This window comes from Petaurus breviceps, unplaced genomic scaffold (assembly GCF_028583685.1).
Source record: "Petaurus breviceps papuanus isolate PSGF00001 unplaced genomic scaffold, PetGlider_PUasm1.0 76, whole genome shotgun sequence".
Lineage (NCBI taxonomy): Eukaryota > Metazoa > Chordata > Mammalia > Diprotodontia > Petauridae > Petaurus > Petaurus breviceps.
In genome coordinates this window covers 28,832,064-28,846,561 of record NW_027186473.1, presented here as the reverse complement: position 1 = coordinate 28,846,561, position 14,498 = coordinate 28,832,064, and the positions used below count along the sequence as shown (strand labels likewise).

General features: G+C 33.6%; 1 protein-coding gene across 8 annotated transcripts in view; it reads left to right on the top strand.

The window, feature by feature from the left end:
* The window catches only part of SCLT1 (sodium channel and clathrin linker 1), a 286,904-nt gene that overhangs the window by 57,060 nt on the left and 215,346 nt on the right, over positions 1-14,498 (top strand). For all 8 annotated transcript variants that reach the window (XM_069105365.1, XM_069105363.1, XM_069105360.1 and 5 more), the window contains one exon: positions 7,909-8,044. In XM_069105365.1, coding sequence (XP_068961466.1) covers positions 7,909-8,044 — 136 coding nt within the window. The remainder of the gene's footprint in view (positions 1-7,908; positions 8,045-14,498) is intronic.

Sequence of the window (14,498 nt, the reverse complement as noted above, 5' to 3'; positions counted from 1 at the left end):
ATAAAATATACTAAAAGAAGCAAGAGAAACCTAGAAAGGTAAATTTATTTGAACGTTGGAAGGGGTTGCATGATGTAGTACTAATATTTTAATTTGGGAGAATGAATGTGTCCCTTCAGAATGTTAATGTCTTCAAAGGAAGTTAAAAGAGTTAAATAAGAAGAATACAAGTCCTTTATGGTATATTGGTTCTATTCTGAGGATTTGAAAAGGGGAAAAATCAGGAAAGCTGAAGAAATATATAAAAATATATTTAGATGTATTGTAATTATATAGAAATAAATATATAATATACAAATATGATATACTATATTATAACATATATAAATAATAAAAATATGTAAAAAAAGAGGTAAAAAGGATAGAACTTGATATTTCTCATAAATAGGTACACTAGAAGAAGAATATACAAATATGGAGGAAGGGCTGTCAGGGAGTAGCTATTACTAGATGAATCTCATTCTTATTGACACTGACAAAAGAGGGTTGAATACATACAGTTTGTTATTAAAGTATATCAAACACAACAGAAAAAAAGTGGAGATAGAGGAAGGGGAGGGCTCTAATGGGTTGAATATTACTGGGAAAGGAATAGTCATAAGCAAAACAAACTTTCTGATCATGAAATGGGAAAAAGCAAATAACTAAAATCTATGGGGATGACTTAGATCACTTCTTAAATGTAATTAAATATTGTTGGAACATAAGAAATGACAAACAATATTACTTAAGAGAAATTCAGGCAGTATGAAGTGATACAAGATAAAGTGAGGATAATTAGGAAAACAATTTATATGAGAATAACAACATGAAAAGAGAATAACAACAAGAAAAACAACTTTGAAAGATTTAAGACCTCAGATCACTTTGCAACTCTTAAGTATGTCTTAGGGGATCTGTGGTGAAGTGTTGTATTCCTACTGTCTATCAGAGAGGGGGTGGATACAAGAAATATTTGGTTGTGACCACTGTGTGGATTCATTTTGTTTGACTATATTAAAAGAATTCTTTTCAAAAAAGGTTTTTATTTGTTAGAGAATTTTAAAATTTTTCTTTGCTTCTCCCAGTTAATGATGGAGAGGGGCATGAAATTGGGCAGCAACAGTGATGCCAGAAAAAATGAAACATTTTTAAAAAATACATGGATGAGAACATGTATTTCTTACAGATGAGAATGTTTTTTTTTAAATGCACATATGAAGTTAAGAAGGAAATACAGATAAGCAGGACAGTTTTGAAAGTACATACTTTTTAAAAAATTAAGTGATATGAAATGGAGATTCATCGTTTAATAGAGAAACTTCTTTTTTGTTGTCTGTCTAGAAATGCTCCTTTTTGGTGTTTAAGTTCAGAATTTTAAAAAAGAATATAGGTAGCAAAACAATTGTCCTTTTTAAAGCTTAAATAACAGAATTCTAAATCCCAAATTTTATAATGGAAAGCTAAAACAAAAACACACATAGTGTTCTCTAGTTTAAAAAAAATTGCGAGATAGGGTATAATTAGTTCTGACATGACCATCATTAAGTAACCTAAGATTCATCTAATTTCTCTAGACAGCCAATTCTACTTTAATATTGCTAGAATAAAGTTCTGTTCTTGAAATTAGAATTTGTTGTAGTCTGGCACAGTTTAGACCTTGTTAATTTTTCTATTTGCCATGTCTGAAGCCTTATTGAAATTCTTAGAGTCTGTTGTTGAGTATACCATCTAGAAGGCTGCCAAGGTGTTTTGTACTATCATTGCTAATAGAAGAAATGGCTGTAGTCCTTGCTATTAGGGAGCCTGAGGATGGTGGATTGCTTGAATTTTGGAGTTCTGAGCTGTAGTAGGGGTAAAATGATCAGATATCCTTTCTAAGTCTACCACCCATATGGTGAACCTTCAGGAATAGGGCCACTATGTTGGCTAGGGAGTGGGAAACTGGCCCAGTTTAGAAATGGAGAAGTTTAAAATTCAGTGCTGATTGGCAGTGGGACTAGTTCAGTGAGTAGTCAGAGCATTTCTAGACTGAGGGACAGAAGGATACCCAATCTAAAAAAATTTAATATACACACCATAATTGACTTTTATCACCAACTTATGAGTGAGCTATTTTAAAGAACTAGTATTTAAGTAAGTTCAGAGCTTGGAATTTGTTTTACCATATAAACAATGAGTGTTGTAAATGATGTTTTACATTCCTGAGATTACCCATAGAAGCCTAATGGACTGATAATTTTAGAGGAAATAATAGTAATACTAGCCATGATGCCTTATGAAGCCTTTTCTGTGTAAAAAGTGGGAAGCAAAGAATAGTTGGAGTGTCCAAGCAGTTTCTTTGGAAATATCATGATGATAATATTTGGTGGGAGCAGAGAAGGCAGGAGAAAAAGGGAGATTTAACAGTACTGGGGAGGGAAGGAACTGGGCTTTAGTGGCCGTAGGTCTTGTTCCTTTAGGCAGTGGTCAGAAAGCAGTGTTTGTTCTTTTTATAGGTTATTATTAAGCCAGAGATGGCTTGTACATTGGAGGAAAAAAAAAGTTTGCAATCTTTTTTCCCCTACTTTTAGAGGAAAGAATCTTGTCGTTGGCACTTAGTAGCTCTGTTTCCATTAGCAAGTTATTAACCTCTCAGCTTCAGTTTGGTAATAAACTGGTAATAATAATAAAAAAAATACTTGTAAAGAGGAATTGTGATGTAGTTAATAGAGACCTAGCCTTAGAGTTAGGATGACCTGGATCCATATTCTACCTCTAGCACACAGTAGCTGTGTGAACCTGGGGAACACACTTAACCTCTCAGTGCTCAGGCAATTTTTTAATACCATAGGTTGCAGAGGACTTGCTGGTTTGCATTGGGGGCAACTTTGCTTACTGGAATTCACTGGACTGATAAAATCACAGATCTGTAATATCTACCCAATAACATTGTTGTGAAGATTAAGTGAAGTAAAATGCTTTGAAAATTTTTAAGTGCTATGTAAATATAGGATATTGTTTCAGAATTCATCAGTTAGTTATTAGATTCAGAATATCATTATGAATGTTAGTCATCTTAGAGCAAAGCATATTTTTTATTTTTCATATTCTCCCATGATGGTGAGAAATTTGTTAACATTATTGAGCTAATTATTATTTTAAAATGACAAATAAAATAAAATGACAAAGAAAGTACTACAAACTTCTTTTATGAGAAAAAAATGCAATCCCAATGCCTACACTAAGGAAGGATAAAGTAAGAAGGAGAAATATAGACCAATATCACTAATTTGAAAATTTTAAATAAAATGCTGTCAAACAAACTAACAATTTATCCAAGAAATTGTTAATTGTGACCAAATTGAATTTATACCACAAATACAATGGTGGTTCAACATTAGGTAAACAATTCATAATTAATCATATTTGAAATAAAAACATCCTAAATCACATTATTTTAGGAGATATAGAAAATAACCTTGACAAATTACAGCTCTTATTTATACTAAAATCTTTACAAAGTATAGCAAGATCCTTTTTTCCAATGTAATGTTGTCATCTGAAAACAAAAAGAAACATTATTTGCAGTGTGGTTACACTAGAAGTTTTCTCAGTATATGCAAGACTAAAGCAAGGGTGTCCCCCTTCCTCCTATATTATTTGATATTTTTGCAGAAATCCTAGCAACAGCAGTAATGTATGAAAAAGAATTATAGGAGTAAATGTAGACAAAGAGGAGACAAAACTAATGATGTGATGGTTTACTTAGAAAATTCAAGGAAATTAGCAAAGAGACTCAATAAGATAATTAGTAGCCTCAACAAAGTTTTAGGCTACAAAGGAAACCTACAAATATCAACAACATTTCTATATTAATAACAAATCTAAGAGAAGACAATAGTAAAGCAAATCCCATTTAAAATAACTGCAAAATGCACAAAATATTTGAGAATCAGTCTATCATAGCACACACATTTGCATAATTTCAATTACAAAATACTCCCTAGAGAAATAAAAAAGAACTTTAATTGATGGCTAAATATTCAGTGCTTCATGCTGGATTTTGTTAATATAGAAAAATACACTGTTAAAGATAATTTTTAGTCTTATTTCTGTCACTCAAAATAGGAAGAGATATTTTGCAGAACTAAGTATAATTATTTAAGAATTCATTTGGAGGATCTAAAGATCTAAAAGATCAAAGAAAATAATGAAAGAAGATAGGAATAAAAAAGGTAATAATACTACTAGATTTCAAACTATATTATAAAATAGTAATCAACAGATTCATTTGATATTAGTTTAAAAAAATAGAAAAGGAGATCAGTGGAATAGACCAAATGGGAGAATCATAAATAATAATAATTACACAGGGTTTGAAAAACCAAAAAGCATAAATTACTTAGGAAAGAACTCCATATTTGATTTAAAAAACTGCTAAGAAAACTGGAAAGTAGTTTGGTAGAAATCAAGTCTAGACCAAGACCTTCCACATTAAATATTCCACATTAAATTCAAAATAGATATATAATCTGAATGCCAAAGATCATATAGTAAAATTAAAAGTAAAAAAAAATAGAAGAGAAGCACATTAAATATTTTTTTGCAGGTATAGATAGATAAGAAATGAATTCTTAACCAAGTAATGGGTGGTGATCACACACTCAAGTTATCCCTTTATTCTTCATGGGATATCTTGTTACCCTACTCCACATATCAGGCATTGAAGATTGTGGTAGTTTTACTTTTGGTTTTTACTTTTATAAGCATAAACACTTCATGTGAAAATCAGCATTCTTTAATAATTAATGATGTTTTTCACAAGGTCTTTATAGTAAATGTGAGTTTCTTTGATCTTAAAGGCAAGTGCTTTTTTTCCCCCTTGATGTGTCTCATTTTTGAAGTCAATGAGATAATATGATTCAATGTTATATTTACTTTAGTGAGGACTCATTAATTTAACTGTATTGTCTCATGAAAGGGTTTCATTTTCTGAAGTCATCTGTTTATGTTTTAAACCACAAAAGTATAAACAAATACTGAAATATAGCTAGAGATGAAGTGTAATTTCTTAATCTTAAATTCGTGAAAATGTATTGAGTTCTGCTTGTAGCCTAAAGCTTTCAGTAAATTTCACTATTGAAAGGAAAGGATAATTTGTTACTCATTTATTCCTGTGGTAGTTTTTCATGCTTGTAAAACATCAGTTTTAAAGTTCAGCTAGAGGTAAAAACCTTCCAAAGAATAAGTAAAGGTATTTTTAAGATTCAATTTTAAAATGATTGAAGAAAATGCAAAAATATAACACTTAACATAATGATTTATTCAAGTATTATATGCCTTTATTAATACATGTATAACACACGATGAAAAGTGTTTTAGCCACATCTCACTTTTTTGAAACTTTCATATCAGCCATTCTTCGCCTTGGGGGAATATATCTGAGATCCAGAAAATAAGAAAAAAAAAGTCCTGATCAGCTAACTGCTCAGAATCTACACTAAAATCATATGAAATTTACTTATTAGAGAGATTCCTCAGTCCTTCATATGGCAATTCAGCCTTTTTTTATACAAAATTCTGATAAACTTGATGATGTAATTTCTTAATCTATATCAGATTAACTATAACTAATTAAAACTTGTAAGATGGTCTGGTACCTACAGAAAGCAGTGGCAGCATAATAACCAGAGAAGAAATGAAAAACTAAAAACTAGACACTAGAATTTTAAAAACTCACCATTTATTATCAGTATAATACCCCTTCACATCTGAATCTATCTCATGGCATCACTGTGATAATTTATATCAATAATAAGTATGAATAATAATTTATCTAATGACATTTAATTTAAAAGCTATTTGTGTTTTTATAGTTTAAGAAATCAGGAAATGTGTAATTCATTAAAAAAATTTCCATATGAAATATTGTAATTTTTTTTAAAACCACACTTAAAAGAGATAAGTTCGGAGCTATCCTAAATTACTTGTTTCCTAAGGGACCTGTATGGTCAGTTTTTACTGTACCTATCATAAATATGAAAAGTTCTCATTACTGTAGACGTTCCCTCAGACACTGCTTGACAGTCAATGTTTCTTTGTTGATAACCAGTACCCAGATTGCTAATTTATAGGGATTTTAATTTTGTTTTGATATCTCAGTTTCCTCTTTTTTATTGTACATTATATATTGTAAAGACAACAATTATCCTATGCATTTAACCATCTCCTTGCTTCAGGAAGTGCTTCATGTTTGAGAGAGGGCAGACCTATCAGAGGAAGGGAGATGGAAAGGGATCTATCAGTGGGCTGCAGAATAGGTATACTGGATAGCTTCCTTCCACCTCCTGAGTCAGATCTTCATAGGCTTCTTTACTTAGTTTGAAGTGAATTCAAATGTAAGTACAAAAATAAATATACATGATTCAAAGTCAAATATAATTTATTTTTGTAGTATTTATTCTTTGAATTTTCTTTCCATTAGGATGAGAATTAACCATTTATGAAAAAGAAAAAGTATTTTTTTGTATGTTAAATTTTGAAAAGTGGTTATTCATTGAGTTTTACCTGTGTTCCTTCTTGTGCTCATATTGCAAAGAAAAGTTAAAGGAAATCAGAAAATAAATTTTGAAAAATACTATTCATTAATCTGAAATCGAAACTCTTTTGCCACACTTGATTAGAAATACAAAGTAACACCTGTTTGAAAACTAAGATTTCATAATCATGTAAGATAGTATACTGAAGATATTCATGATATTCTTTACTTCAACTAACATTGTATTTTACCTACTTAAAATTTTGAATTGAATTTTTTCATCTAAAATATATAATGATAATTATTGAGATTTAAATGAAAGTTGCTGAGAGAGTTTTACAGATAACCTCTTTTTGAGGTTAATACTCCCCTCCACCAGTATTTTTTGATAGTAGAAAATATATTTGTTTGTAAAAATATTTATTTAGGGAATATAATTCTATGATCCTAAAAAATAGCTAGCTGTGTCACACATTTGAATAAATATTCCCATAATTATTTCTTGTACTGTTAATTTTTGTGTATTTTCATTGAATTTTGGCATCACTTCTCTTTTTTGTTGTTGTTTAAAGGTGATTAAATTTTTAATATTTCAGAGAAGTGATTAGTTTTATTTCAGAAATTTTAAATGGGTACCCTAGATGTACTTGGCTTAAAGTAATATTTGCTACTTCAAAAGTATTTTGAAAAGATGAAATATTTGTTTGCAGCTCCAGCTTTTATGTAATTATATCAGAAAACCCTTCTTTAACTGAATAGACTAAATTTCACATTTTCCTTTTTTTGTGCTCAATTTAATTGTTAGTCTTGAATTTATCTTTATAGCTAACATGAAATTATATGCAAAACGTTGTATAAGTAGGTAGATAGTCTTTAATCTACAAGCATTGATTTTATTCTCTAGTATTGGTTGAGGCTATCTAGAGGCAAGAGAAATGCATCCAAAGAGCTATAGAAAATACTGAATATTTAAATAAAAATGAAGCTATTTTTATCCTTTGATTTTCAATATAAAATCATTCATAATTATTTTGTAGAGTTCTTGGTTTGTTTTTTTCCTTTCAAAGTGAGATGTAATGTCTAACTCTTACCTCCTTGAAAAGTTTAGGCTTCACTTTGACAATTTGAACTATATATTTTAAATTAATTATATCCATTTCATGTATTTAAAATGACATACTTATCTCTTCATTATGCTATCATAGTATTTAATGAAGATTGTTATTTTTAATTTCCAGTTTGGAAGTATGCTTCAAAATTGATTTTGTATGAAGAATTATTTTTATTCAATTATTGGTATTATTTGTATTTGAATGTTTATTACTATTTTAAAATATTGACCTTAACCCATTTAAAAAATTCCTATTAAACATAAGCTAGATTATTACTGTATTACTATTTTGCTAAAGGTTGCATGGTGAACTAAAAGAAGCTGTCGAAAAGCAGTTAGAGTCCCTTCCTTTTGGTACTTTATTGGGCACTGATGTGTTTACAGATGAAGAAATGTGCAGGAACCTACAAGAGCAGTTACAACTAGCTAATCAAGTAAGTTAACAATAAATATGCTGTTCTGTTTCTTAAATTTGACCCTGCCTAAAAACAACAACAATAACAAAAATAATCTTCAAATCCCTTTACAACTGTTCTTTGGAAGTTGAAATTTCAAAATGTATTTCACTTTACTAATACATTTTAAAACTTAACAAGTGTTTAGAATTTTAACTCCACATCTTTTTGAATTTTCAAAAAATGTGTAGTTTGTAGTCACTATTCTTATTTCATTGAAAAAAACTCTAATCGACAAATACTGCTTGGATAAACACTTAGAAAGATATAAATATTTAAAATTCATGGAAAGAAATGAGCATATTCAGATATTCAAGTGATAGCCTTGGTACTTTCTTCACTTGAGAACATTAGAAAATTTAAGGAAACTATGTAATTTGATTCTCAAAGGAATGTACTAAGTAATATTTCTTTTTGTGTACAAGGGAAAATACAAACAGTTTAGTTCCTATGATTCAAATTGTCTCAATTACATTACAAAATATTAGAATATTAGAGGTTTTGGGCAAAGCCAAGATGGTGGATGTAACACCAATGCAATACCCGTAACAGCTGCTATGAGTATGCATATGTATTTCCAGGGTATATTCACAAAATATAATCTACTCTCTTCCTCAAAGGCAAAACCAAAATATTTGGAACATCGCTATTAGGAGACCCAGAAGTAAGATTTAGCAAGGTGCTCATTGCTAATCCAGGGAGCACCCACATCTTTAGCATTGTTTCTGTCAGTCTGTAATAGTAATGGAATTTGAAGATCCCCTTGTATTGGGAAGCTAACAGGTACTTAGCACTTAGTTTCGAGTTCAGGTATTAAGACCCAGAACTTGTGAATACCACAGTGGGATATGGACTTGCTGTAACAGGAAGGGGCAGAACAGGGAGGAGCTAATACCGTATATAAGGAAAAGCCCAAACTGAGAGAGAGAGAACTTATGGGAGCAAGCATCATGGAGGCAGAGCAGCTACTGCTAGAGAGAGAGAGAACTGCTAGGAATGAGATTTGCTGAGAGAGAGAGACAACTGCCAGGATCCTGAGAACTTATGAGAACTGCTATGAATTGAGAACAGAATGGAGAACAGAACTTGTAGTGCCAGAACTTCTGAGAACCAAATTGAGAACTTCTGAGAAATGAGAAGAGAGGAGAACTGGGAGGAAGCATGGCAGTATTGTCAGTACTTTGTCTAAATCCTGGAGGAGGGTCTTGGTGACAATTTCAGAGGTCCTGGGACTATACAGGTGATTTATGTTGATCCCCGAGACCTTGTTGTTGGGTCTATGTTGATTTCACAGGCAGAAAGTGAATTGAGGAGGGTGCCAGCAACGTGCATGAATGTCTTGTGGCTTTGTTAAGCTTTGTCTTCCCAGGAACAGAAACTGTGAAGGACTTGAGGTAGACCAGACACTGAGCTTCAGTGTGGAACTGGAAGTAGATGAGGAACTGCACAAGAAACTGGACAAAGAACTGAGAGCTGTCTGCCTTTGAACTCAGGTGACAGTGGGATAGGTTCTGGCAGGAGCTGGGACAATGGAAGGGGAACCATGGAAGCAGAGAGCCAGCCTTGAGTCAAGATGAAAAGACCTCTCCTTGGGTATTTAATGCAAACTGAGAATATCATGATTTACTAGGGTTGGAGAACTTTGAGCTTTACATTTAGATGATTGAGTTAAGGACTTACTAATTAAGGATGATTGGAAACTAATCTCCCATTAAGAAGAAATAAGACTTTTTGTTTGAAGAGATTAAGATAATGTGACCTAGGGGTGGAAAACTTTTGACCTCTGTACTTTGTGTCAATTAAGGAGTCTTGCATCTTTAAGAATGATTGAGTTACTAAATTAATGTACTTTGTTTAAAACTATGTGACTACTTTGGTGAAAGCTATGTGGCCACTTTAGTAATAAGTTGTTAAGCCCTAACATTGTAAATGCTGTATTTAAATTTCTGTGAATGTTTTGTCTTAATTTGTCACTAAATAAAAAGAGAGTTCACTATACTGTGTAATCAGAACCTTGAAAGCTATTAATGGCAGCCCTCTGGAAAGCTGCTTGTGCATGGCTTTACACAGGCCTCCCCACAAACAAGTTCCCCTAGGCTAGTTCCTCCCTCCACTCTCTGCTTTGCCTTTTCTGCTTTGTTTCAATCTCTCATTCTGCTCCCTTGAGGAAGCTCCTCCCACACATTGGGCTCCTTCTTATTCAGGCTGTATCACAGCTGTGATCTGTACCAGAGCTCAAAGCAAGTCATATAGACCCATTAATGGGCAGGGAAGATCTTCCTATTCTATTAACATTACAGTGGAGTAAAGGCAGAGCTCTCCCTGAGCTCTCCCTCAAACCCCTCCAAATACCTTTAAAAATGACTCTAAACAAATTCTAGAGCAGCATAACCCACAAAATAATGGAGTGAAGCAAATTTCCAGCCCAAGACACCTTGGAAGATAATCAGGAAAGATCTCTTGCATCAGGGTGAGAGAAGAATGCAGCCCAACAAAGGCTATGACCAGCACAGACTGGGCACCAGCAAACCTGGAGCAGGCCTGGGGGTGACTGAATCATTCCAGAAGTGGTCGTTTCCAGACCACTCAGCCCACAGATGCCAAAGGGAACTTAGAAGGTCAGTAGGAAAGGTGTGTCAGATTTGGGTGAGAGTGGAGTGGAGTCCAGCATAGACCACACCAGCACAGTTCCAGCCCCAACAAACCAGGAATAGGCCTTGGGAGTGACTGAATCAGCAGTGATAGTGACAACAGCAGCTGTGTGGCTTCTTCCCGAGCTCTCAGCCCACAGAGGGTAAGGAGGTCAAACAACTGGTCAGAAGGAGATTACACGGGTCTTTTTGCCAGCTCTGAAGCAGGACTCTGTTGCTTTGCCCATACACAGATCTAGGTCCCAGCCCTGGGCGGCATCCCAGAGTGAGGAGGAGCACTAGCATAGCAGAGCGTGCAGCCGCAGTGGAGGGGGTACCTTCCTTACAGTTCCAGGGCATAAACGAGTGCTTGTGGTCACTCACAGATCTGAGTACAGGCCAGGGAAGTAGTAAACACTTCTTTTTCCTCCTTGGAAGAACTGAAAATGTCCCTAGAAACTCCCTAGACGAATCTTTACACAAAACCCCTGAAGCTTGGGATAGTGCGCCACCACCCTGAAAGCAGAGCCTCACTTTAACAAAGAATTTTAAGTCAAGAAATAGGCCGGGAAAATGAGCAAACAACAGAAAAAAGACTGAGTATAGAAAGTTATTATGGTGATAAGGAAGATCAAAATACTCACTCAGAAGAAGACAGCAAAGTGAAAGCTCCTACATCCAAAGCCTCTAGGAAAATATGAATTTGTTTCAAGCCATGGAAGAGCCCAAAAAGGATTTTGAAAATCAAGTAAGAGAGGTAGAGGAAAAATTGAGAAGAGAAATGAGAGTGTTGCAAGAAAACCAGGAGAAAAGAGCTAACAGCTTGGTAAAAGAGACAAAAAAATACTGAAGAAAATAACTCCTTAAAAAGCAGACTAGGCCAAATGACAAAAGGAGTCCAAAAAGCCAATAAAGAGAGGAATGAATGCCTTAAAAAGCAGAATTGGACAAATGGAAAAGGAGGTCCAAAAATTCACTGAAGAAAAGAATTCCTTAAAAATTATAATGAAGCAAATGAAAGCTAATGACTTTATGAGAAATCAGGAAGCAATAAAACAAAACCTAATGAAAAATAGAAGACAATATGAAATATTTCATTGGAAAAATAACTGCCCTATAAAATAGATCCAGGAGATATAATTAAAAAATTATTGGATTATCTGAAAGCCATGATAAAAAAAAGAGCCTAGACATCATCTTTCAAGAAATTATCAAGGAAAACTGCCCTTATATTCTAGAAACACTGGGTAAAATAGAAATTGAAAGAATCCACCAATTACCTTCTGAAAGAGATCCCAAAATGAAAACTGTCAGGAATTTTATAGCCAAATTCCATTCCCATGTGTAGGAGAAAATATTGGAAGCAGCCAGAAAGGAACAATTCAAGTATGGTGGAGCCAAAGTGAGGATAATACAAGATTTAGCAGCTTCTGTATTAAAGGATCTGGAATATGATATTCCAGAGGGCTAAGGAGCTAGGATTACAACTGAGAATCACCTACCCAGCAAATTTGAGAACAATCCTTCAGGGGGAAAAATGGACATTCAGTGAGATTGGAGGACTTTCAGGTATTTTTGATGAAAGGACCAGAGCTGAATAGAAAATTTGAATTTCTAGTACAAGACTCAAGAGAAGCATAAAAAAGGTAATCAGGAGAGGGAAATCATAAGGGACTTAAATTTAAACTGTTTACGTTCCTACATGGGAAGATAATATTTGTAACTCATAAGACCTTTTTCTTTATTAGGATAGGTGGAAGGAGCATACATGGGCAGAGGGAGAGCTGTGAGCCGAATATGAAGGGATGGTATCTAAACAATGAAATTAAGGGCTGAGTGAGGAATGTACTGGGAGAAAGAGAAAGGCAGAATCTCACTTAGAAGAGATAAGAAAATGCTTTTATGGTGGAGGAAAAGCGGGGGCAGGGGAGATCAGGGAGAGTGAGTGAACCTTATTCTCATCAGATTTGGCTCAAAGAGGAAATAACATTCTTACATAATTGGTTATAGAAATCTATCTTACCCTACAGGAAATTTGGAGGGAAAGGGGATAAGAGAAGGAAGGGGGTAATGATAGAAGGAAATGCAGATTGGGGAAGGGGGTAGTCAGAGGCAAAAGACTTTTGAGGAGAGGGACGGGGTGAAAGAAGAGACAGAATAGAATAAATGGGGGTGGGAGGAATAGGATGGAGGGAAATACAGTTGGTAATAGTAACTGGAAAAAAAAATTTGAAGCGAGTGTCTCTGATAAAAGCCTCATTTCTCAAACATATAGAGAACTGAGTCAAATTTGTAAAAGTAAGAGCCATTCCCCAATTGAAAATAAGATACAGTCAGTTTTCAGGTGAAGTAATCAAAGCTATTTATATATATATGAAAAAATATTCTAATTCATGATTGACCAGAGAAATGCAAATGAAAACAATTCTGAGATACCATCTCATACCTATTAGATTGTCTAATAGGACAGAAAAGGTAAATGACAAATATTGGAGGGGATGTGGGAAAAATGAGACATTAATGTACTGTTGGCAGTTACAAACTTCATTCAACCATTCTGTAGAGCAATTTGGAACTGTGTCTAAAGAGCTATAAAATCATGCATACCTTTTGACCTAGCAATACTACTACTAGGTCTGTATCCCCAAAGAGAGAAAAAACAAAAAGGAAAAGGATCTATATGTACAAAAATATTTATAGCAGCTCTTTTCTGGAGACAAAGAATTAGAAATTGAGGGGATGCTCATCAATTGGATAATGGTGGAACAAGTCATGGTATGTTATTATGATGGAATACTATTGTATCATAAGAAACGATGAGCAGGATGCTCTCAGAAAACCCTGGAAAGACTTACATGGGCTGATACAAATGAAATGTATTATGTACAAAGTACCAGCAATATTGTCTATAAATGATCAGTGACTTAGGTATTCTTGAAATACAACAATCCAAGACAATTCTGAAGGACTTACAATGAAAAATCCTATCTATCCCTAGAGAAAGAACTGGTGGTGTCTGAGTACAGATTGAAACATACTTTTAAAAAATCTTTCTTATTTTTCTTGAATTTTTTTGTCTTTTCTTTTACAACATAACTATTATGGAAATGTTTTGCATGGCTCTACATATAAAACCTATTTCGAATTGCTTGCCTTCTCAATGGAGGAGGCTGGAGAGGGAGGAAGGGAGAGAATTTGGAACTCAAAAGTTTTAAAAACAAATGTTAAAAATTGTTTTTACATGTGACTGGGGAAAAGCAAAAAAAAAATAAATAAGTTAAAAACAGAATATTGGAGGTTTTTGGACCACTAACACTACAGCAAGTTGTATATTCTTATTATAAATAGTTTTAAAGCCTATATTCCTATAATTTGGGTTTTGAAATTCATTTGAAGTGACCAATCCACATTAGCAAAAAAAAAGGGGGGGGAATCCTTGTTTGTAGGAATGTGTTTTCGAGTCATTTTTGTACCTGTACACTTCATTCTTCATTAACAATAAAACAATGTTGATAAAGAGAACAGGTTGGAAAAGTATTGTAGAGAAATGACATAATAAAAGAGAATCTAAGCTTTGAGTATCCAATTCTTGTAGAATACGGAAGTAGCAGGGGCGGCCAGGTGGCTCAGCGAGTAAGAGCACTGGCTCCAGTGTCGGGATGACCTGGATCAAATCCGGGCTCAGATACTCAGCACCACACCCAAAAACAACTGGCCGTGTAACCTTGAGCAAGTTACTTAACCCCGATTGCTTACAAAAAAAAAAAAAAAAAAGAAAATTATATTATCCCTTGGGGCTTCCA